Source organism: Nicotiana tabacum, chromosome 21 (genome assembly GCF_000715075.1).
Source record: "Nicotiana tabacum cultivar K326 chromosome 21, ASM71507v2, whole genome shotgun sequence".
Classification (NCBI taxonomy): Eukaryota; Viridiplantae; Streptophyta; class Magnoliopsida; order Solanales; family Solanaceae; genus Nicotiana; species Nicotiana tabacum.
This window is the reverse complement of record NC_134100.1, coordinates 1,892,910-1,918,726: the sequence shown is the minus strand read 5'-3', so window position 1 is coordinate 1,918,726 and position 25,817 is coordinate 1,892,910. Positions and strand designations below refer to the sequence as shown.

General features: G+C 38.6%; 1 protein-coding gene across 1 annotated transcript; it reads right to left on the bottom strand.

Annotated features, from left to right (window-relative positions):
* Positions 1 to 22,123: 22,123 nt before the first annotated feature.
* LOC142175552 (uncharacterized) lies at positions 22,124 to 23,080 on the bottom strand. Its single transcript, XM_075242557.1, has one exon. It carries the CDS (start codon positions 23,078 to 23,080, stop codon positions 22,124 to 22,126), a length of 957 nt encoding a protein of 318 aa, XP_075098658.1.
* Between the last annotated feature and the right edge of the window lie 2,737 nt (positions 23,081 to 25,817).

The window sequence follows — 25,817 nt, the reverse complement described above, 5'->3', positions numbered from 1 at the left end:
CATCTTTGAATTTCAACAGATTAAAGTAGAAGAAAATCCCATGCCTAGACAATCCTAAGTGGAAATGACAGCCTTTAGGGTTTATTTTAAGCCATGGTCAGCCTGCCTATAAAGGGGGGTTCTTCTTTTCTTCAAAAAAAAAGAAGGCAGAACATCAAGAGGAACTATAGGGAAAACAGTAGAGAGTTTTGACATAACATTTTTTAGAGATCAGGAGTTTTAAAACCAGAAAAAGAGGGGTCAGACACCAAGAGTTAAGAAAAACCAGAAAAAGACAGAACCCAAGAACTGCAGAAAAGGAACCAAAAACCAGAAAAAGAGAGCAGGTTCAGAACTAAAAAGAAACTTGAGAACAAAGAAGAAGCTGAAAATTCTGCTTTTCTTCACCTTCTTTTGTTTTGAAATCATTATTAACTGTTTTGTTATATTCGAAACTTGGGTTTCTTTCTTTGAGTGTCCAAAAACCAAAAAACTGTTGTTCCACTGTCATTACGGATCCACCTATTTCTGCTTGGCCTCAACTGAATTTCAGGGGTTTGTTTTGGTTCGGATTTCGAGCACTGTTTCCATTAGTTGTAGCTGAATTCTTTCACTGGGATTTGTTCTGCTTATCTTACTGCTTGAAACTGCTGCTGTTGCTGTTGCTGTTTGCTTTTTATCACTGCTGCTGCACTGATCACTCCCTTCTCCCTTCTTGTGTCCAACATCCAGGTACACACTAGAATTTCACACTAATGTAACAGTAAAGATTGAGCATGAAATGAAATACGCGAAGGAGTTTAATCACCTGGTTTCGTACTTGCAGCTTTTATAAATGTTAGGGGATTTGTGTAGTTTTTTTGGTTTATACTCAATGGAAAATGCATTAGGAAGTTTTGCACTTAATTGAAACTTAGTTTGTTTAATACTGTGATCTACAGTTATTTAGTTGTGTGTATGATATAATTATGTAATTTGTGAAATGCACAAGTAGTTAGTATATCGATAATTAGACTTCATCTTTAGTCATATTTTATACATATAGGGCAGACTGCTTCTAACCTTGCCAAATGCAACATAGCTTTAAATCATTTGAGTTTCAACTCTATCAAAAATCGGATTCCATTAGGCAGTTTATAGGACAAAGTTTGAACCCCATTAATAATATCCTCTAGTAGTTAATCCCATTAATCTCATTAAAAACGAGTTAGTTTAAATTCAACTTGGAGAAAGCTTAGCGTGAGTTTAGCATTTTATCAATCTTGTATGCATTTTTAATTAAATTAAAAGCATGTTCGATCATGGAACAAGGCATGAAATAATTCCCCGTCTCGCAAATAATTAATCTAATAATTAATAAGATGCCGGAGCTGGCCAAGCATGTAATTTAATTAGCGTTATTTTCTTTCTTTCATTTTTAGAGACAAACATAATAGAAAATATAGTCACTGTAGGTTTATCCTTTCAAAAAATGAGACGAGCCTCGCCAAATACAAAAAAAAATGCAAATTGCGGGGCCCTCAATAATTGGTCGTAATAAATATCTAGATTTCTTGGGATGGACTGTTTAGTGAACTTCACTGCCTTCCCTAAAGATAATAACGCGTTAAACTCTTTAGGCGCGATTTAATTAAATTACCTTCTTAAATTCGGGTGCGCATTTATGTGACCTAAATCCAAATCTCAACGGAGTTGGAATGTATTAACAACGACAGGCGCATTGATTGTAGCGTGGTTCGAAATGCATTTTTTACGATGTTGCAATTCCATAAAAAATAAATAATAATAATAATAATAAAGCGGTTTAAACCTAATAAAAGCACACAATCTATAACATGTATTAAAAAATCAGATATTTGGCCATTATAACAATTTAAGCGACTGTGCTAGAACCACAGGATTCGGGGGTACCTAACACCTTCCCTCGGGTCAACAGAATTCCTTACTTAGAATTTCTGGTTCGCAGACTTCATTTGGAAAGTCGAAAATTTTCTCGATTTGGGATTCAAGATAAACCGGTGACTTGGGACACCAAAAGTCAAACCTTTTCCAAGTGGCGACTCTGAATTAAATAAATAATCAAATTTCGAATATTGTCACTTAAATTGGAAAAACTCCCCTCGCGCACTTTGCCCTTCGGGGCGGGCGCGCAAAAAGGAGGTGTGACAACTCTGGCGACTCTGCTGGGGATTGGGACCCAGAACGTTTGTTCAGGGTTCAGAATTCTAGCTTAGAATAATTGTTATATTTGGCTTTATTATCTGATCTTTATTACATGTTTGGGCATAACGTGCTAAATGTTGTCTTTTACCGCTTTGATATTAACTGAATTGTATATAAACTGTGCCGAAACCCTTCTCTTCTTGCCTCCGGGGAGGAGCTTGCTGGTCAAGACTCCCTATTCTGTTAGTGTCATACCCTGAAATAAGAAAGAGGCCGGACAAGTTACAAAGTCGGACGATCTCGCGGGTCCTCGGTACGTAGCCCCCTCCTCGACTCGAGTTGTCCGCTCGGGTACATAGTCTAGAACATATACCCAGAATGAACCTAGTATAACAAAACCTCATGACGGATCCCGAGTAGGAATGCTTATTTGCATCATGTTGCATTTGACATAGGGGACTCAACACAGGGGTTGGGTCCGTCTAGGACAAGCAACCCGAAATGAGAAGACCATCCTGCTGCATCCCGTTTGTTTGGCGCATTTATTTGCTTCAGATCTGCATGCTAACCGGTTTCTAAAATAAAAACAAAAAAAAACAATTTTTTTTAAGAAAATAGCAGCGTAGGGAGATAAATACTTATTTTTAGAAGAATAAAACCAATGTCCAAGTAGTGTCAAAACTTCGCCGAAATTTTCTTTTTTTTTTAAAAAAAAAAAATGAAAACAAAATTGGTCTTTTAGTTTGATTTATTAAAAAAAACATATATAATACAAAAAAAAAATTTCCTTTAAATCACTCTCAAAATCCAAAAATATTTGTTAAAAAAAATAAATAAATAAAAGAGAAATTCAAAATTCAAAAATATTTTTTCTTTTGTAAAACCTCTTTCATAAACTCAAACTAATAGTCCAAATATTTCCTTAGAAGATTTTTTGAAATTTCAAAAAAAAAGGGGTGAAAAGAAGTTAAAATTCAAAGAAAATATTTCTTTAGTCGTCGTTTCTTTTCAGGAAAAAATAATAAAAAAAAAATCAAAATCAGAAAATATTTTCTCTTTTTCCTTGTAAGCATTTTATTCAAAAAAAAGGGGATTTAGTTTATTTCCCCTATTCTTGATCGACCGAACTACGTTGGTCTGATTCTCACCGGATGTGAGATACGTAGGCAAATCTCGTCGGTTCCTACCCCAATTTTCAAAAAAATCTAAAAATATTTTTCATTAGTTCCTTCTTTAGAAATCTTTCCTTAGAAAATTCAAAAAAAAAAAGAAGGTTTTTTTAAAAACTCAAAAAAAAGGGTAGTTTCCTTCTTTCTGAAGTATTTCATACGGAAAAAGAAATAAAAGAAAAATAATAATAATAAAGTCTAAAAAAAATCAAAATCTAAAATACGGGTTTCCTTCATTCTGAAGTATTTTTCCAAAAAATCCAAAAAATATCAGAAACATAAATCCAGAAAAAATTGCTCTTTAACTATCTTTATTTTGTAAATATCCATAAAAACTTTAAAAATATGAGTCCAAAAATATTTTCGCTTTTCTTTAGAAGTGCTTTTGTAAATAAAAATAAAAAACTCAAAAATCCAAAATATTTTCTTAAAAGTGCCTCTTTCGAAAATTAAGAGGCGACAACCAAAATCCAAAGAAAATATTTTCTTTCTTGTTTAGAAAAAGGAGAGAACAAATGAAAATTCAAACAAAAATATTTCCTTTTTTTTTTACTTATAAATCTCTCTACCCTTCGGGGTAGGGGTAAGGTCTGCGTACATATTACCCTCCTCAGACCCCACTTGTGGGATTATACTGGGTCGTTGTTGTTGTTGTTGTTGTTGTTGTTGTTGTTGTTGTTGTTTTTTTACTTATAAAAGTCTCAAAGTTCCAATCAAAAGAAAAGGAATTTTTAGAAGTCTTTCTTTCAAAAATAAAAATAGAGTCAATTCAAAAATCCAAAAAATATCCTTTTTTTTTCTTTTAAAGCATTTTTTTAGAAAAATCCAAAAGAAACAAAAATAAAAAAAAAACCTTTATTCTTTTAAAGCATTTTTTTTTAAAAAAATATTCCAAAAAGAAAAAAAGAGTTAGTTTACTTACTCTATTCACGATCTACCGAACTACGCCGGTTTGATTCTCACAGGGTATGAGATACGTAGGCAACCCTCATCAGGTCCAACCTCCCCTTTTTCAGAAATAGCCAAAATGTAAGAATTTTAATTTATGAGTCAGGTGATGCTTTTTTGTCAAGAATAGCCGAATGTTCCCGAAAGGAACGCCGGAAGGCTGACTTTGCATAAACAGCCATTTTTGGTCATTTTTTAAAAAAAATTGACCAAATTGCCCAATGGCCTTAGGATCCTCGTCCCCGAGGCTCTGCGAGGCCATGTTCCCATGTCGAGTCACCATTCTGAAAAAAAAGTCATAAATAAATCAAGTGATGCTGTTTTTGTCAAAAAAATAGCCAAATGTTCCCGAAAGGGACGGCGGAAGGCTGACTTTGCATAAACGACAACTTTCGATCATCCTGTAGAGTCTGGATCGATTGACCCTCACAACCTTAAAACCTTCATCCCCGAAGTGCTGAAAGGCCGTGTTCGAAAATCGGATCTCTCTTTTCTAAGAAATAGTCAAATCATTTTTCGAGTCAAATCATTTTTGCTTAAATCACTTTAATAAATGTGCAGGATGAGCACAATGCAAAATGAACACTTGTTTCTTTACTTTTGCAATTGTTTGTCCCAAACTACGCAAGATCTGATTCATGCGGGTTCATGATACGTAGACAATCCCCATCGTATTCGATCATAGCTATAAAATAAATTGAGTGAAAAAATGAACTGAAAGAAAAGGAGAAAGAAAATTGAGTGAAAAAGAGAAAAGAAAAAATAGTGAAAAAAAGGAAAAAGAGTGACAAAATAAAAAAAAAGAAAAAAAAGAGAGTGCAAACAATAAAAGAGAGGCAAAAACAAGATCAAGAGTGGTTAAAGAGAGGTAAGAATAAAAGAAAAGAGGTATATAGTGAAGAGGGCTAGTTTAAGGGCGGGATGAAACATGCAACCCGTTCAAACACATGGTAAAAACGTTTAACTGTTTAGGTGCATTGCATCCCATCGTGCGACTATATGTTAAATGCCTCAAAACTAACAAGGTTATGTGTGTGAGTAAATTAGCCAGGTTCTGTTTAGGTGATTGGTTTTGTTGGTATGCGGTGATGAACATGCAGCCTTGCACGCGGCCACAACATTATACACAAAACTGAGCTCTACCTCCCAGAAATGCCCATCCTTACCAAGCTCCATATAGTCCCCAATCAAATGTTCCTCAGTACAATCCTCACCCAAGAGAGTCTTTCAAAAGGAATCAGTTCACCCCTATTAGCGAATCATACTCAGGCTTGTTCCAAAAGCTAGTCAGGCGAAGTCTGTTGTAGCCAGTGGACCCAAATCGGCCAAACACCGAGTCCCCCCTCCTCGTATCGAGCTGATACTAGATGTGAATACCACTCTGGAGTAGTGGGACACGGTACAAAGGACTGTTGGTCATTGGACCCTCAAAATGGCAGTTGAAGACTTGATTGAAGCTGAAAGAATCGTTCTCCGAGACGAAAAGGTTCCTAATATGATGAACATTCCCCTACCTACTCTCACAAACGGGCGAATAGACGGAATGATCTGTGAAGCTGAGGAATTTAATCTGGCTCTGAAGGCTATTGCAGCCATTGCCGAGACAGAAGAAAAGCCAAAAAACGATTGCCAAGCCTGAAAGTTCCCCATCAGACGGGAGTCTTGGTAGCCAGTCTTGCTATCCTTTCTGCATCTGGATTGTCTCAGGGTGTGATCCAGATATTTTACTTTATTGTCTTACTTTCCGATGTAAACCCTTCTATCTTAAAAAAACAAAAAAAAATCAAAAAAATCAAATGAAATTGATATTTCATTTTCCCGGAATGTCTCTTTTCTTAAATCTTGTCAATTTTCTCATTCTCTTTTAGTTTTGTTAATGCAGATTTCAATAATATGACATGCTTGCGGACTTCATGCCCGGATCTTAAAACTCTATCAGACCTCGAAATAATGAATCAAGAATTGGGTCGCAATGAAGAATAGCTTAAGGAAACAAGACAAAGATTTGGAAAAGCTGAAAGAAAATTGGGTCTAGATTGGAAAGGTACGTGCATTGCAACAAGAGTACTGCCAAAATAGTGCGTTGTACTTGGGACACATCGAAGGAAATGCCCTTGAAATAACTGTCAATGCAAATGCAGTCAAAAGGTACTATGTTGGATCCTATATATTGTTCTAATATTTTCCGGTTGAGATGACGAAGGCTTTCATTCTTGCTACCCAAACACTATCAACTCTTTGCAAACCCATTTGAGTTGGTTACTCTTCTTTGATTACCCTCTTTGGAACCTGAAAGTATTATTGAAAAATAAAATGAAAAAAAAGAAATTGAAATGAAAAAGAAAAATAAAGAAAAAAAAGAAGAAGAAAGAATTGGAAAAATAAGAAAATATATATACAAAAAAAGGAAGAAAAGACAATGAAGATGAAAAAAAAAAGAAACGGAAGGGAAGAAGAAAGTGAAAAACAAAGCAAATCAGAAAAACAAAAAAAATCCAAAAACAATGAGTTGCCTGAACTACGTTTGACTTGATTCCGAAAGGATACGTAGGCAACCTCTCCTTGGGGTTCAGTCACACCAAAATAAAAATCCAAGATCCCTCCCCCCAAAAGTGAAACTGGGGTAGAAGTTATAATGGTTCGGCAATGATCCCACCCAAAAGGTTCCAAAGTTGTAGTTCAATCCAAATTCTTTTCACCCCAAACCTTGTTCAAGTCCTTCTGATCAATCGGCAAAGTGGTACAAAGTGGGATGATAGAGTTATTTGGATCTGATACAGCAAAATGAGAGGAATAAAATGAGAGAGTCTTATTGGTGAAAACCCACACAGGCACCGTAAGGCGACGGTAAGCAGAGAAAATCAAAATGAGAGTTTTGTTAGTGAAAACCCACACGGGCATTATAAGGAGATGGCAAGAAATGAAATAAAAAATGCCAGCTAGCGAAAACCCACAAAGGGCGCCCATGATCGAAAATAAGATCCTCACAGCCATCGGCATCAACATAGTCCTGGCAAGGTTCCTCAGTATTCAAGGCAAAGTTGTGATGGATTTTTGAGAGTCGGACGGTTTACACAGATCGGGCATCCAGTCCAAAAGGCATGTCATGTTCATTGAAGTCCGCATGTACTCTAGATAAGTCCTTCTCTCCTTTCCCCGAAAGGGACACTGCTAGTTTTAAACTCATTCTCCATTCAATTATTTGTTTCTCTTTGAATCCCTTTTGGTCTAACACTGTTCCAAAACCAAGACAAAGAAAGGATGGCAAGACTGATTTACAGGGTTTTCGTTTGATACACGCTAATGTGCAAAAGGCACCCAGCCTCAGCAGGTGCATCAAGTCGACCTCGACTGGCCATGGCGTCCGATGCTCAGGAATCAAAACTCTTGGAAGGAGAAAATCAAATTAAAGCGCCTATAAAGGCAATTGAAGTTGAAAGGGTTAAGTTTCACATGGCTAATCGCCTCAGCGAAGTTGAAGAAACAAAGGTACCCCCAAATGCTCTAAAATTGAAATTGGAAGAAAGAAGACAGAAAAGAAAGGCCTACAAAGTCAAAATAAAGTTGGAAAGGTTAAGTCCCGCGCGATTAGCCACTGCAGTTAGGTTTGAGGATCAAAATTCTCTGATGCTCCAGAAAAAAAAAATGATTAGCCTGAACTACGTCTGACTTGATTCCGAAAGGATACGTAGGCAGCCTTTCTCTGGGGTTCAGTCACACCAAAAATAAAATCCAATTTTCCCTGAAGTTGAAACTGGGGCCCACCAAATGGTTCCGAAGTTGTAATTTCATCCACAATTCCTTTTTACCAAAAACCAAGTACAAGTCCTTCGGATCAATTGCCAAAGGCGGGGAAAAGCAAGAAATATCATGGTTGGAAGCTGATACATTCTAAAATTGAGAGAAATAAAATGAGAGAGTCTTGTCGGTGAAAACCTTCGGGCACCATAAGGCGACTGGAGTAGAGAAATCGAAAATGAGAGAGCTTGTTTAGTAAAAACTCGCAAAGAGTGTTATCAGGCGACAGTGAGAAAAGAAATGAGAGAGGTCGACTAGCGAAAACCTGCCAAGGGCGCTGTCGGCCGAAAAGATGATTCTACCTCAGAAAGTTCTAGCAAGGTTCCTTGGTTCGGAAACATAGATCCGTTTTGGTTCATGAGGAAATGCAAATTTGTGAGGGTCGGGAATCCCGTCCAAAAAGCATGTCATGTCAATTTAAAGTCAGCATGTTGCCTCAGATAAGTCTTTCTTGTCCCGAAAGGGACACTTCTCTTTTAAATTCGTTTCTCCGCTCTTTGTTTTACCTTTCCTTGAATCCCTTTTGTTTTAACCCTAAATTCCGAAATGTGTGGGAAAGAAAAGGTGGCAGGACCGGTTTCACAGAGCTTCGTTCAGTAAGAAGTGAAGAAAATACCCCGCTTCAGTGGTGCGTCAGTCCAATCCCAACTGATCATGATGTTGATTGCTCTCAAAGTAAAGACACAAAAAAAAAATCCCCAACAAGTCTGCCCCAGCAAAAATCCCAGTCCCCAACAAGTCTTCCCCAGTAACAATACCCATTGGGTCTGCCTCAGTAAAAATCCCCAAGCGGAATGGGATGGAAGAACCAAAGCGTTGCACGGGCGAATCATCACAAAATCCGGAAATGCGAGTCTGATCAGTTTGAAAGGGGGTCGTCTGTTGCCTCAAATCAATGGAAGAGTTTCTCAAATGGAAATGAGGCCGGGACCAAGCAATCAAATCCACCAAACCAACCACCATTCTCAAACTGACAATTGTTCTTTGTTTGGAAAATTGAAACAGGTGCAATCCAAAGCAATCGTGCAAGAAGCAGGTGCCGCCCAAAAGAAAAGAAATGCACAAGTGCGAGAAACAGCTTTGCAGCAAGGAATCGACCCAAGAGGGAAGTTTCCTCCAAATTCTTTCCTGCATTTTTACTAAACAAAAAATAATATAAAAATATATTAAAAAAAACGAAAAGAGAAATAAGAAGAAAATTCCAAAAAAAAGGGTTAGTTTAGAATCCCCAAAATCACTCCTTCACTTGTTGCCAACATTATGGCTCCAATCCCTGAGTTGAGCGAATTTTCCTTTAGCCGACATTATGGCTCCAATCCTTCAGTTGAGCGTTTTTCCTTTAGCATACATTAGGGCTCCAATCCCTGAGTTGAGCAACTTTCCTTTAGCCGACATTAGGGCTCTAATCCCTGAGTTGAGCGTTTTTCTTTTAGCGACATTAGGGCTCCAATCCATGAGTTGAGCGTTTTTTCCTGTTAGCCGACATTAGGGCTCCAATCCCTGAGTTGAGCGATTTTCCTTTAGCCAGCAGTATGGCTCTAATCCCTGAGTTGAGCGATTTTCCTTTAGCCGACATTAGGGCTCCAATCCCTAAGTTGAGCAATTTTTCTTTTAGCCGACATTAGGGCTCCAATCCCTGAGTTGAACATTTTTCTTTTAGCCGACATTAGGGCTCCAATCCCTAAGTTGAGCGTTTTTCCTTTAGCCGACATTAGGGCTCCAATCCCTGAGTTGAGCGATTTTTCTTTTAGCCGACATTAGGGCTCCAATCCATGAGTTGAGCATTTTCTTTTAGCCGACATTAGGGCTTCAATCCCTGAGTTGAGCGATTTTCCTTTAGCCAGCATTAAGGCTCCAATCCTTGAGTTGAGCAAGTTTCCTTTAGCCAGCATTAGGGCTCCAATCCCTGAGCTGAGCGTTTTTCTTTTACCTGACATTAGGGCTCCAATCCCTGAGTTGATCATTTTTTCCTGTTAGCCAGCATTAGGGCTCCAATCCCTGAGTTGAGCGATTTTTCTTTTAGCCGACATTAAGGCTCCAATCCCTGAGTTGACCAATTTTCCTTTAGCCAGCATTAGGGCTTCAATCCCTGAGTTGAGCGATTTTCCTTTAGCCGACATTAGCGCTCCAATCCCTGAGTTGAGTGATTTTTCTTTTAGCCAACATTAGGGCTCCAATCCCTGAGTTGAGCATTTTCTTTTAGCCGACATTAGGGCTCCAATCCCTGAGTTGAGCGATTTTCCTTTAGCCAGCATTAGGGCTCCAATCCCTGAGTTGAGCAAGTTTCCTTTAGCCAGCATCAGGGCTCCAATCCCTGAGTTGAGCGTTTTTCTTTTAGCCGACATTAGGGCTCCAATCCCTGAGTTTAGCAAGTTTCCTTTAGCCAACATTAGGGCTCCAATCCCTGAGTTGAGCATTTTTATTTTAGACGACATTAGGGCTCCAATCCCTGAGTTGAGCGATTTTCCTTAGCCAACATTAGGGCTCCAATCCCTGAGTTGAGCGTTTTTTCCTGTTAGCCAGCATTAGGGCTCCAATCCATAACTTGAGCGTTTTTTCCTGTTAGCCGACATTAGGGCTCCAATCCCTGAGTTGAGCGTTTTTTTCCTGTTAGTCGACATTAGGGCTCCAATCCCTGAGTCGAGCGATTTTCCTTTAGCCAACATTAGAGCTCCAATCCCTGAGTTGAGCGTTTTTCTTTTAGTCGACATTAGGGCTCCAATCCCTGAGTTGAGCAACTTTCCTTTAGCCGACATTAGGGCTCCAATCCCTGAGTTGAGAAACTTTTCCATAGCCAGCATTAGGGCTCCAACCCCTAAGTTGAGCAATTTGCTTTTAGCTGACATTAGAGCTCCAATCCCTTAGTTGCGCCTTTTAGATTTGAGGTTTCCAATCCCCTCATCAATTCTGTAGATTTTTATGGCAATTAACTCACGAAATTTTCCTAGTAAAACTGGGGAAGAAAATTTCGTTCGGTTGTTTTGTTGTCTCAGTAGGTCTGGCCTCGAGGCGCATGGATCGAGACTACCTACGGGATGAGTCTCAATCTAAAATAAAGAAAAGAAGAAAAGAATAAAAAGAAGATGTTCCCAAATATTGGAACAAACAAAGTGCAGGTTGCTCAAAATTTGATTAAATTCCCGAGCTCTGCAAATCCCGTTTCACTCAATACTGCAGAAATAAACAAGCGCCTACAACTTGCGAGCATCAAGATTCGGATCGAAGTCTACAAGCAGAATCAGCTATGACCCAAGATCAAGTTGCAAAAGAATTATAGATAGGAATCTTGTAACTAGTGGTTGGCAGGCATAAGTAGTTAGTTCAGTTTCAATTTTCTTTGGTTGTAATAAGGAGGTCGGTAAAGCAGTAGCGGCAACAACAATAGCAGTAACAGTAAGCATTGCAATCCCATGGTAGTCCCAGCTACCAAAAATTCCTGAACTACATTGACCTGATTCCTGTTTAGCCCAGGATATGTAGGAAATCTTTGAAGCAAAGATTCGGTCGAATCTTTCAAAATGTGCTTCACACGGAGTATTCCAACGGGCAAAAATCGCTCATGTCCGCTCACTTTATCTTTGCACGAAAATCCTTCGTGTTTGAATTTCTGGTTCGTAGACTTCATTTGTAAAGTTGAACATTTCCTCAATTTGGGATTCAAGATAAACCGGTGACTTGGGACACCAAAAGCCAAACCTTTCCCAAGTGGCGACTCTGAATTAAATAAATAATCCCATTTTGAATATTGTCACTTAAATTGGAAAAACTCCCCTCGCGCACTTTACCCTTCGGGGCGGGCGTGCAAAAAGGAGGTGTGACAATTATGTAACCTATATCTTAGTCATCTTCCAATCTTAGCCATTTGGCAATAATGACTTGCATAGTCATCTCTCAATGTTGTGGCTTTTTTCCACGTGGGGTGGGGTAGAATTTCAATAATTTTTATCCACTTATTAGTTAACTGGGTAATATTTTGTTACCCGGTAATTAACCAACTACCCGCATAATTTAAAAATTACCCCAAATTACTTAGAATGTTATTTATTTTTAAAAATACTTCATATATACTTTATATATTATACTACCGTGGTCACATGGTACCTTTCATGGTAATAGTTTATAATTTTCGGGTATTATCGCTCGACCCGTATTTTATTCCAAATTGTCCACTTTCAACGAAACTCGTTTTCGTTAATCCTCGTACCCCTTTATCCCTCATAACACTTATTTATTTCTTGTTAATACGTTAACGTCAAGATGATCTCATCCCCAATTCTACATCAGTTAACTGAAGACGAAACTTTTAACGTACGAAAATGCGAGATGTAACATCCTTCCCCCCTTAGAAACATTCGTCCTCGAATGTTCCACTCTCCGTGATCCATATAACTTTGGCAAGGTCGCCTTTTGTAACAAAACTCCTACCAACTCTCCCCGTAGAATCTTAATAATTCAACGACATACAGGACAATGACAATAATCAATAGAAGAATTTATACACGCACCTTGAGGTTATGACGTCTCAGTCGGACCCTTCTATGGAAGAGGAAATTGGTAGGGATATATAGACTTCATGTTTTCCTCGGCCTCCCAAGTCATCTCTTCCACATTGTTGTTTCTCCAAAGCACTTTCACTGAGGCTACCTCCTTATTCTGCAGCTTGCGGATTTGTCGGTCTAGAATGGCAATCAAAATTTTCTTGTATGATAAGTTCTCTGTAATCTATACATCATCCATGGGCACTACTCGGGTAGGATCGCCAATGCACTTTCCTAACATAGATACATGAAAACTGGATGGACAGACTCCAATTCTGAGGGCAATTCTAACTCATAAGCTACTCATCTCACTCTCCGAACGATCCTATAAGGTCCAATATACCGTGGACTAAGTTTGCCTTTCTTGCCAAACATCATCACACCCTTCATAGGCGACACCTTTAAGAATACCCAATCATCAACCCTGAACTCTAAATCTCATCGTCGCAGGTCAGAATATGTTTTTTCACGACTCTGAGCTATCAACAGTCAATCCCGAATCAACTTTACTTTTTCTATGGCTTACTGAACTAGGTCTGCCCCGTGTAATCCAGATTCTCCAATGTTGAACCATCCTATAGGCGACCTACACTTTCGTCCGTAAAGAGCTTCGTATGGAGCCATCTGATTGCTGGAATGGTAGCTATTATTATACGCAAACTCAATAAGCGGCAGATGATCATCCCAACTACCTTTGAAGTCTATTACACAAGGTCGCAACATATCCTCCAGTATTTGAATAGTACGCTCAACTTGTCCGTCTGTCTGGGGATGAAATGTTGTACTAAGACTTACTTGAGTCTCCAATCCCTTTTGGAAGGACCTCCAGAAGTTAGTTGTAAATTGAGCTCCTCTATCCGAGATAATAGATACAGGGACACCATGCAGTCGTACTATCTCCTTGATATAAAGCCTCGCCTAATCTTCTAAGGAATATGTAATTTTAACGGGCAGAAAATGGGCTGACTTTGTGAGCCTATCAACGATCACCCATATTGAATCGAACTTACACTGGGTACGAGGTAAGCCTATGATGAAGTCCATATTGATGATTTCCTATTTCCAAGTCGGAATCTCCATAGCTTGCAATAATCCACCGGATTTTTGATGCTCAATCTTAACCTGCTAACAATTAGGGCACTGAGCAACAAATTCTGCTATATCCTTTTTCATTCCGTCCCACCAATATATTTCCCTGATGTCATGACACATCTTTGTCGCTCCTGGATGGATAAAATAACGGGAATAGTGAGTTTCTCCCATAACCTGTCGACACAGCCCTGCAACATTAGGCACACATAATCGCCCTTATATCTGAGAACCCCATCTTCAGTAATTTTAAATGGTGTCTTCTCCTTCTGAAGAGTGGTATCTCTATAATGAATGAGCACAGGATCCTCTACTGACGTTCCTGTACTCCAGTTACTAAAGAGGATGTTGTCGTATCCTGAAGAGTAATTCCAATTTCATCTGAGTCCAGTAACCGAACTCCAAGACTAGCTAGCTGATGAACCTCATGGGCTATTCCCCTCTTTTTTGGCTATAAATACGACAGACTACCCATAGATATACGGCTGAGAGCATCGGCAACTACGTTTTCCTTCCCCGGATGGTATAAATATAAACGTCATAGTCTTTAAGTAGCTCCAACCATCTCCTTTGATGAAGATTCAATTCCTTTTGCTTGAAGATGTACTTGAGGCTCTTATGATCTCTATAGATATCAACATGAATGCCATACAAGTAGTGCCTCGACATCTTTAGTGAATGAATTACCGTGGCTAACTCTAACTCGTAGGTCGGGTAGTTCTTCTCGTGCTTTCTTAGTTGTCTAGAAGCATAGCCACAACCTTACCATGCTGCATCAGCACACAACCCAATCCAATGCTTGAAGAATCACAATAGATAATGTAACCATAGGTCCTTTCTAGAAGTGTTAGAATCAGTGCTGAAGTTAATCTGTCCTCTAAGGCCTAGAAAACTCCGTTCACAAGCATCGGTCCATTGAAATCTAGTTCCCTTCTAAGTTAACTTGCATAGTTTTTCTTAATCTTGCACAATTTAGGAAATTCCCCTCTTCGGAGGCCCAAGCTTCATCTTTTATCCCTCACAATTGCGCCCTTATCCACTATTAGGGCAACATTTCATCTATTCTAAACGTTACTAGTCTTAGATTCCTTTGAGTTCATTCGGGCTATACTGAGTCTCCTATAACTTAGGAAAACCATCATCTCTCTTATGAGCTTAACCCCAAGGACTTACCCATTCCCGTTACCTATTCACTCATCCTTTCTTATCCTTCCTCGTATCTTTCTAAAACCTTGTCGATCTACCATACTTTTAAGCTTGCGACCTACATATATCTATCTATACTTATTTGTAATCTTTCTTCATCTTACTTGAATCATAGATTTCCTTATGTTATTCTGGAACATTAAGCGAGACAATTAAAATTTTTCTGTAATATCCTGCCAAATGGAGAAGCTACGAACCTTCATCGGTGTTGTGGGTCTAGGCAAAGTCTTCACTGCCTCAGTCTCTTGTGTATCCACCTGGATGCCTTCCCCCGAAATGATATGCCCAAGTAAAGTTACAGAGTTCAACCAGAATTCACACTTAGAAAATTTTGCATATGACTTCCTTTCTTGTAGAACTCTGAGCACCGTACACAGATGACCAGCATGATCATCCTCTAAACGAGAATATAGCAATATATCGTCAATAAATATAATTATAAACAGATCTAAGAAAGGCCTGAACACATAGTTCATCAGATCCATGAATACTACTAGGGCATTGGTCAGACCGAACGACTTAGCCCGAAACTCAAAGTGCCCATATCTAGTCCTGAATGCTGTCTTCGGAATATCTTCACCCTTAACCCTTACCTGATGATACCCGGACCTCAAGTCTATCTTTGAAAAGCACTTGGCAATTTTCAACTGATCAAATAAGTCGTCAATCCTCGGGAACGGGTACTTATTCTTGATCGTCACCTTATTCAGTTGCCTATAATCAATACACATTCTTAAAGAACCATCTTTCTTCCTTACAAACAACACAGGTGCTCCCCACGGTGACGTACTAGGTCTAATAAAACCTTTTTCAAGCAAGTCTTTTAGTTGTTCTTTCAACTCTTTCAACTCTGCGGGGGCCATTTTATAGGGAGGAATAGATATTGGGTGAGTATCTTGTAGTAGGTCAATAGAAAACTTAATTTCTTTCTATGGTAGGAGACCCGGAAGCTCATCGGGAAAAACATCGGGAAACTCATTCATCACTGGGATGGACTGAATGGTTAGTAACTCTACTTTTGTATCCCAAACCCGAACTTAGTGATAAATGTAGTCCTTTCTGATGATTATCTTTCTTACCTTGAGATGGGAGATAACTTTACCTCTTGGTGATGCGGTATTATCTTTCCATTCTAAAATAGGCTTTCTTGGAAATTGAAATCAACCCACCTTTGGTCTATACTTGATGTTAGCATAACAAAAGGCCAATCAATCCATATGAATTATAATATCAAGTCCTACCTAACCGAGAACCACATACCTTATCCTTGTTTGTTCTCAATACATTGACCTTATCCTTGCATAACAACAGGCCAATCAATCCATATGAATTATGATACCCTTTCTTTCTAACCCCATCCAAAAGCCCACATTACGGTCCAAAGAAAGACCTTCCGATCAATCTTTGTATAGTTCCAAGGCAAGCGAGTTAGAGGTATGATTCACATCAGGGGCAACACTCCGTTCTGCACAAGAAAAACAAAACTGAGAGAGTCTTATCGGTGAAAACCTTCACAGACACCATAAGGCGACAATAAGTTGAGAGAAAGAACAAAATGAAATAGGCTTGATGGTGAAAACCTTTCAGGAACTACAAGTCGAGTAAGGATCGTGAATTAGATTGGAAAATTGGAGCATTGAAGCCCAGTTTCACGATGAAGAGGTACAATAAGAGTTGAACATCAGACTTGCTTGGCAGATTAGGCCATGTAATCCAAAGGTGCATGTCACAGTCATTAGAAATGGTATATACATCTTATAAGTGTTTAGTTTTATTGTTAGGAATCATCTCTTTCCATTGTCCTTACTCTGTTCCTTTTGTTTTGTTTACTTCCTCTTCTTGAGTCTATTTGGTTAGAACAAGTGATAAATGACTTTAAAATTTGCTACCAACTTTCCAATTGTACAAAACGGAATTTGGCTAGCACATCAAAGTGGCATAAGTCAGGAAAGAACAACGTGTGCACTGAGTTGTTAACAATCAACATGCTTTGGGATTCTGTGAAATACAAAGGTTTGGTATATATCAATTCATGAACAATGCAACAGATAGAGGATGTTGGGTGAACGGATAAAAGGTATTCTCTATGATGAGGTTAACAAAGAAAGTGGCTAACCAACAACAAGCAAGGTCTTCCAAGCGGAAATCAAAGTTATCATGGTAAGTGAAGGAGCAATAGGCCTTAAGGCCAAGGCAGTGGTTTATGTCAAGAAAGAACAGCATACGCACTGAGGGGGTGACAATTGACGTGCTTTGGGATTCATGTGAAACACAGAGGTTTGGTAAATGTCAGTTCATGAGCAATGCAACAGATAGAGGGTATTAGGTCTGAATTGAGAAGAGGTATTTTCTGTGATAAGGGTGACAGAGAAATTGGTTAGTCAATAAGCAAGCAATGTCTTTCAAGGTGAAATCAAAGTTATCATGGCAAGTGAAGGAGCAATCGCCGCAAAGTCAAGGCCACAAACCAACCACCATGTTTAAACTCACAAGTTTTGTTTGTTTGAAACAGGGACGGAAGCTATGTTCATATCAAAGCTTGGAAGGTTGAAAGTTTTAGGTGTAATGCCCCAATTCTGCTTACGCAAAGGCTATTGAGAAGATCACACATCACCACTAGAAAAAGCATTTCCTAGTCTTGGTTTTCAAGTTATATTTTATTGTAGGAGATGCATTTCCTAAATTGAGATTTTATCCTTAGGAGACGCACTTCCTAGTGTGGATCATATGAGTTTTAGTCACTGTAGTTCTCACCCTTAGGAGACGCACTTCCTAGTCTCGTTCATTTAAGTTCATTCCTAGGAGACGCACTTCCTAGTTTGAGTCATTGATGTTTCACCCCTAGGAGACGCACATCCTAGTCTGGGTCTTTCGGGTTATATTTTTTCTTTAGGAGATGCACTTCCTAAATTGAGATTTTTCCCTAGGAGACGCACTTCCTAGTCTGGTTCATTTAAGTTCATTTGTAGGAGACGCACTTCCTAGTTTGAGTCATTGAAGTTTCACCCCTAGGAGATGCACTTCCTAGTCTGGGTCTTTCAGGATATACTTTTAGGAGGCGCACTTTGTAAATTAAGAGTTCATTTATAGGTGACGTACTTCCTAATTTGAGTCATTGAAGTTACTCCTTTAGGAGACATACTTCCTAAATTGAGAGTTCATTCATAGGAGACGCACTTCCTAGTTTGAATCATTGAACTTTCACCCCTAGGAGACGCACTTCTTATTCTAGGTCTTTCAGGATACACCTGTAGGAGACGCACTTCCTAAATTGAGATTTCACCCCTAGGAGACGCACTTCTTAGTCTGGGTCTTTCAGGATACACCTCTAGGAGACGCACTTCCTAAATTGAGATTTCACCCCTAGGAGACGCACTTCCTGGTTTTGGTCCGTACAAGTTTTACTCGTAGGAGATGCACTTCCTAGTTTGGTTCCTTTAGGTCTTATTTTTAGCAGACGCATTTGCTAGTCAAAGTTTTGGGTTTTACTCATAGGAGACGCACATCCTGGTTTAGTCATTAGTTTACTCTCATCATTGTATCAATAGTATAAGTGGTTTACGATATTGCTAACAACTCACAAATCTTCCTAGTGCAAACTGGGGAAGAAAATTTTATTTGTTTTGTTTGTTTTGATGAAATCAGGCGCCCACCTGGAGAATAAGGGAATACATTTCAAGTTCAGTAATCAGGCACCCGCCTGGAGATCAAGGGAATACATTTTCAAGTCCAACATTCAGGTGCCCACCTGGAAAACAAGGGAATGCATTTTAAGTTCAGTAATCAGGCGCCTATCTGGAGAACAAGGGAATACATTTTCAAGTTCAGCAATCAGGCGCCCACCTGGAGAACAAGGGAATACATTTTCAATTTCAGCAATCAGGTGCCCACCTAGAAAACAAGGGAATGCCTTTCAAGTTCAGTAATCATGTGCCCACCTGGAGAACAAGGGAATACATTTTCAAATTCAGCAATCAGGCGCCCACCTGGAGAACAAGGGAATACATTTTCAAGTTCAGCAATCAGGCGTCCACCTGGAGAACAAGGGAATACATTTCAAATTCAGAAATTAGGCGTCCACCTGGAGAACAACGGAATACATTCAAGTTTCAGCAAGTAGGCGTCCACTTGGAGAAAGGGAAACCATTTCAGAATGCAATTCAAGTCAGCAATGAAAGAAGCTCGCGGCAAGAATGCGAGTCAACAGTCCGAGTTGATCAACAAAAGTTAGTCACAATAAAGAAAAAAGAAGAGAAAGGCAAGAAGTTAATCTAAATGCAGAAGTTGACGAAAGATGTGGGCTGCTCAAGACATGGCTGAAATCACAAACATGGTGTCACACCTCCTTTTTACCTACACCCCCGAGAAGGGAGTATAAAGGAGTTTTTTCCAATTTAAGTGACAATCGAAACGATATTATTTATTTTTAAAATTCAGAGTCGCCACTTGGGATAGTTTATGGTGTCCCAAGTCACCGGTTCAAATCCCGAATCGAGGAAAAGGTTGACTCTATATTACAGTCTGCGAACCAAAAATCCAAGTAAGGAATTCTATTAACCCGGGAGAAAGTGTTAGGCATTCCCGAGTTCCGTGGTTCTAGCACGGTCGCTCAACTGTTATTATTGGCTCAATTATCTGATTTTAGTACATTTTTTAGCCTATGGTTCGATTTTAACTTCATAGCCGCTTTTATTCATTTTTAGGAAGATTTCAACGTCATTTAAAATACGTCTTGAACCACGTCACATAAATTCACCCGCATTCCTCGACATATTTTATCTAACATTGTTGAGATTTGGATTTGGGTCACATAAATGCACACCCGAATTCAATAATTAGGCATCATGACTATGCCACGGGAACCGTACCCGTAGTCATGATGATTTATTAATCGCGCCTAAAGCAAGCTACGATGTTCATGATGTTTATTTCCTAAGATTCGAGATGAGTGTAAGGCCATGAATTATGGATATGGATTATTTATGGAAGAGGTGTGACTTGGCTATCATTAACAAGTCACAAATTATAACGTGGCATTTTATATTTTCGAATTAAAAAGTAAAACTAAAGTTACAGATTGAAATAATGGAATGGAACCAATTTCCCTTATATACCAAGAAGTTGTTTTAGGAGATAGTTCAAAATAAGTTGATTAACGTATAAGACCCGCAGTCGATTATCAATATACTATCACTTCCTGATGCTTTGTCAAGGCAAACAAAATAATCAAGGCATTCCACAATACATCCGAGCAAAACAAATAGGCTTAAAACATATGAGAATATCCAGTAACTTGGCTAAATACATGATGAAACATGAAATTAGGCTAACTTTGCACCTAAATACGTAAGCATCGAGAAAATTGAGGAAATGATTAATCTTCACTATACAATGATGTTCTAAGCCCCCAAATAACATATTGATATAGCTTGGCATTAACAAATATTAATCAAACATAAGCTAAATTCGTATAGGCAGAAACTAAGCATCATAAAGTCATATAACTGAAACAAAATCACTTAAACATTCCACTCTTTAAAATAGGGGAAAGTGGCTAGAAATGGACCTTTTATTGATGAACAAAGCTGAAAATTGTAAATCAATCGGGTTAAACAAAGCAACAACCTCGACGAAACCATGAACCGAGTGCAAACAGACTCAAATTAACACCAGTAGTGATCGACGTGGTGATCGAACACATAATTAGAAGAAACTCAAAAGGGACGTATTTGGTATTTGGTGTACTCTGGGCACTTCAACAAGATTAGGTAAAGAACGTGAGTACCAAAGCCATAATCTTTATTCTTTGCTGATTAGAGAAGCATTGTGAGGGTAATGGAAGAAAAATTAAGAAAAGATTTTGAAGTAAAATTGTTGAAGAATTAGAGGTAGGTGAAAGGAACTCTAGACTTTTTTTTAGTCATTCCGTTAGGCAAACGCCTAGGGCTAGTTTTATTTATAACCAGATAAAATACGAAATACAATGTCATGATATCCTACGAACAGAAAGTAATAAAGTTTGAACTTAACAAGTATCCTATTATCAAAATTGAGTGTTACACTCAACATTGATAACACATTAATGCTATTAAACTTTGTAATACAATTCTGCATCCAAGAATGTGCATGTGAAAGGCGCACAATGCAACGTTCCTTCTAATCTCTTTTGTTTCATAAAATCATGTTGTAGTTTGCTTCCATATCTAGTTCCCTCCATCCTCCATAGTAGACTCACAATAGTCTTGGCGTGCAAATCCCTGTCGTGCCTCCATGTTCGATCACATCCCATCTTCCAGCATCCGTTCGTCGTCCCCCATGCTAGTCGCATACCAGTGCACAGCCTTAATATCGACGAAGCCTAGGATTGTTAAAGCTTTGTGGTGGAAAGCACGTGAGGCCCACCTATAGCCTTTTCCATGGGATCCCTTTGCTCAAAAGCATGTGTTGTCTGCCATGCCTTGCACATGAATCCATGTGTGCACATTAAAATATTCAGAAAATGCCTCAATGCACATTTAGATTCCTTTTCCAGCTGTTGTGCTTTGCGTGAACTATTGTTGTTAGTTCTGTCGCACAAAACTCCCACTTGGCAGCAGTTAGCGTGCATGGCAACTGCACCTTTTTTTTCCTTTTTTCCTTTTGTTACGTCCTTCTGGTTCGTCGATTGAGCTGATGAGAGACAGCTTTGTACTGGAATCGCACGTGAGCTCCACCTACAGCTGCAACATAAAGAAATATATCCCATAGTACCTTCATCCTAGAGTATTGCATGCTTTTATGTATCCTAGATAACTTTCCATGTGCATTCCACTTTTCCATTTGATTCCTTTGCTCACCAGCATGTGTTGTCTGCCAGGCCTTCCACATTAAATCTTGTATGCATATTAAGAGATTATTTAATCCAAATTGGATTGAAGCATGCGATAATATAAAACATTGGCCTTTGTTGCCTGCTTTTCTCGAAAACATATTTGTTGCACATGCTAGTTGTGTTTCCAATGCCATTTGCTTCTTGTTGTGCTCGAAATTAGGATCAATCATTTTTATATTCCCATATCCCTGAACCATGCGTATGATATTAAACACTTCTGCACCATGCTGGTTGTATATCCAAATAACTGAAAGCATGATTTCACCTCCCGCTCTTCTTTTTCTCTTTGCTTACTATCTCCTGTTCACCTTCACCCTTAGATTTGGACATTGCAGCTTATCTTCATTAACCAACCTCCTTCCCTATGCATCTAGATGCCATAATTGATGGCATTTTATTTCTCCATGATCTAAAGCATAATTAGCCAAATGATCTGCCAGCTTGTTGCCCTCTCTATGAATATGAGTCACTGTGTAATTGCCCCTATTCATCAGTTGCATCATTTCCTCTACCTGCTCAGATATGATCCATGGTGGTTTCCAGATCCCATCCATTATCTTTTTTAATAACATTGAGTCAGCTTGAAGCCATACATGAGAGTATTGTTGAAATCTGCAGAACCTTAGTGCTTCTACTATGGCCTTCACTTCAGCTACTGTGTTTGTTGTCTCTTCAATCTCTTTCCCTACTGACTTGACTATGTCACCATTTTCATTTCTTATACAAAAACCTATTGAGCTCCTGCCTGGATTTCCCCTCGATGCACCATCCATATTAACTTTTAGCCATCCTGCACTTGGAAATTCCCACATGACTTTTGTAACCTTAAGTTTAGGAGTGAAATTTTCCATCATAGCTAATAGATCTTGCCATTTGTGAGGTACCATGTCCATCCCTGGCTTTCTCACTTTCACCAATGCCTGAAGATTTGATGAAACTTGATAAATCACCCTGCTAGTTGTCACAACATCACCATACTTCATACTATTTCTTCTTTTCCAAAGTTCCCAGACTACGCATAAGGGGAGTGCTTGCATTACCGGTTTTAGCCTTAAGCACACATTTGCAGTCCAACATTTTGTGATTGCTTGGTGCAATGTAAGTCCCTCCACAGCTATTCCTACCCTCGATAGAAAATACTTCCAAGTTGTCTTTGCAGTTTCTGATCTAAAAAACAAGTGTTGAAGAGATTCCTCGTCAGGCCAAATCATTCTATAAGTTGTTCTTGGTTCGTCTCTTCTTCTTGTATACTCCCATACTGACTTAACACTGAAATATCCTCTTGTTTCCAGCATCCAACAAGGCCTGTCAAGAACCATCTAAGGTAACATCATGTACATTATGTACATTTTCATCAATGCCAAAGTCCTGAGGAACTAAAAAATATAGTGCCCCAAGACCTGTCCAGTTTTCATACCAAAAAAGTGATGATCCCATTTTTGTTTGCCAAAGGATTTGATGTTCAATTAAATCTCTGCATTCCAACATTTTTCTCTAGATGTAAGAACCCCTTTTCCATGGAACAATTACAGAATTTAATTTTTTACAGTATTTCTGACATACGAAAGAGCTCCATAGGCTTGGTTTTGTTCTGAAATTCCACCATAACTTGCTGAATAATGCCTTTGCTACTTCATGCAGTGAGCTGAAGCCTATTCCTCCTTCCTCAACTGGCATGCATAAGGTATTCCATGAAGTCCAATGCCTACTCGTTCCTCCTACAGTACTGCTCCAGAAAAACTGAGCAAACAATTTGTGAAACCTATTTATCACATACTTTGGAGGGTTTACAGCTGATAGTAGATGCATAGGCATGCTTTTCAATACATGGGATATGAGAACTGCCCTTCCCCCTACTGATAATAACTTGCCCTGCCATGATTGCAGTTTGTCCATTACCTTAGTAATTAGGGGCTGATAGAATTCCAATTTTCTCCTTGCATAAAATATAGGACAACCTAGATATATGATAGGGAAATCATTTCTATGCATGCCTGTGATGCTTTCCACCTTGTTGACCACTTCCATGTTTGTTAAATGGTGCAGGTACATAGCTGATTTGGTCTTGTTAACAAGCTGCCCAGATGCAGCTTCATATGCCTTCAGTACTTGCATAATCAGCATCAGAGATGCTTCATCTGAGGATGAGAAAATAATCATGTCATCTCCATACGCCAAATGATTGATCTTTGGACTCCACTTTGGCATCCCAAATCTACAAAAATACAGGTTAGTATGTAGTGCATTGAGACCCCTAGATAACGCTTCTGCTGCCAATATAAACAAAGTTGGAGATACAGGATCACCTTGTTTTATTCCCCTTGAGGACTTAAAGAACCCATGAGCTTGACCATTGATTAGAATAGAATACCAATTGTTTGAAACTAATACAAAGACAATCCCTATCAACCTTTCTGTGAATCCCATCTTTCTTAGTACCTTGGTTAGGAATAGCCAAGATAATCTATCATAAGCTTTGGTCATATCTAGCTTCAGGATGATATTAGGTCCAGCCTTAGTTCTAAGTGTCACACCTCCTTTTTCCGCCCCGTGAGGGGTGAAGGGAGTTTTTTCCAATTAAAGGACGATCGAAACGGGATTTATTTATTTATTTCAGAGTCGCCACTTGGGAGATTTAGGGTGTCCCAAGTCACCAATTTTAATCCCGAATCGAGGAAAAGAATGACTCCATATTACAGTCTGCGTACCAGAAATCCGGATAAGGAATTCTGTTAACCCGGGAGAAGGTGTTAGGCATTCCCGAGTTCCGTGGTTCTAGCACGGTCGCTCAACTGTCATATTCGGCTTGATTATCTGATTTAATACATGTTGAACCTAGGTGCAAAATTTAACTTTTAACCGCTTTTATCATTTACTATTATTTTTATCAAGAATTGCAACATCGTGGAAACACATCTCAAACCACGTCACATCAATGCACCCGTGGTTGTGGGCATATTTCAACTCTGTTGAGATTTGGATTTGGGTCACATAAATGTGCACCCGAGTTTAAGAAAATTAAATTATTAAAGGCGCGTCTAAAGCGACTAGCGTATCATTTACTTTGGGTAAGACCGTGGAATTCACTAAACAGTCCATCCCGAATTCTAAATATTCAATTAAACATTTATTGAGGGCCCCGCAATTGGTGCATTTTATTGGGCGAGGTTCATCTCATTTTATTTTTTAAAGGACAGTCCTAAAATGCCTACATTTTTCTCTTATTAAATTTGTCTCTACAAAATAAAAGAGAAAATGTCTTATATTTATTTACATGCTACTACCTAGTTACATTATACTAGGTATGTTCTCAGTTTGTCAAATTAAAAAAAAAAAACTTAGCAATCTAATTTTAATCCTAGACCATTTACATGCTAAAATTAACCAATATTATTTAACTAAAAAATATTCCTACCGAGTTCCTAAATGGCCTATTCGTTTGATTTTTTTGACTAGGCGGAGTTACTACCCCATTTATTTATTTTTAGGGCAACATATAGATAGTTCATCCGTTAAGCTATCGTCGGATGTTCCACTGTATATATTAAAGAGCTACATGATTCTGATTTTTGCAAGCTAAATAATTTATACATACAAATAAAATTCAGAATATAATTAAATTAAATTTAGAATTTCAACTCTTCATTTTCGTATTCATGCTTCATATTGCGGTTTACAATAACCAGCGTGTCAGTTGTGTACCTGATATCAGAAGCAAAAGAAAATGAAGATGAGAATCAGCAGCAGTAATAACAGTACAACACAGCAACAATAGCCCAGCAACAGTAACAACCCAGTAACAGACAGGTGGAGTAGTAATCCCAAAACAAATGCTTCCAACTTATATGAAACAACAACAATTAATGCTGATTTCAAACAATGAAAGAAAGCAGAAGATTTTTTAGTTTTTTTTATTAGTTTGAATATTTTTCGGAATTTTTCTCTCTCTTAAATATTCAGCTCTTTTTTTCTCTCCCTTTGTATTTTTCTGTTCTGTCTCTTTTTATTCTCTTATTTCAGATTCCTTCCCTCTCTGTTATTTTCTAATATCTGATT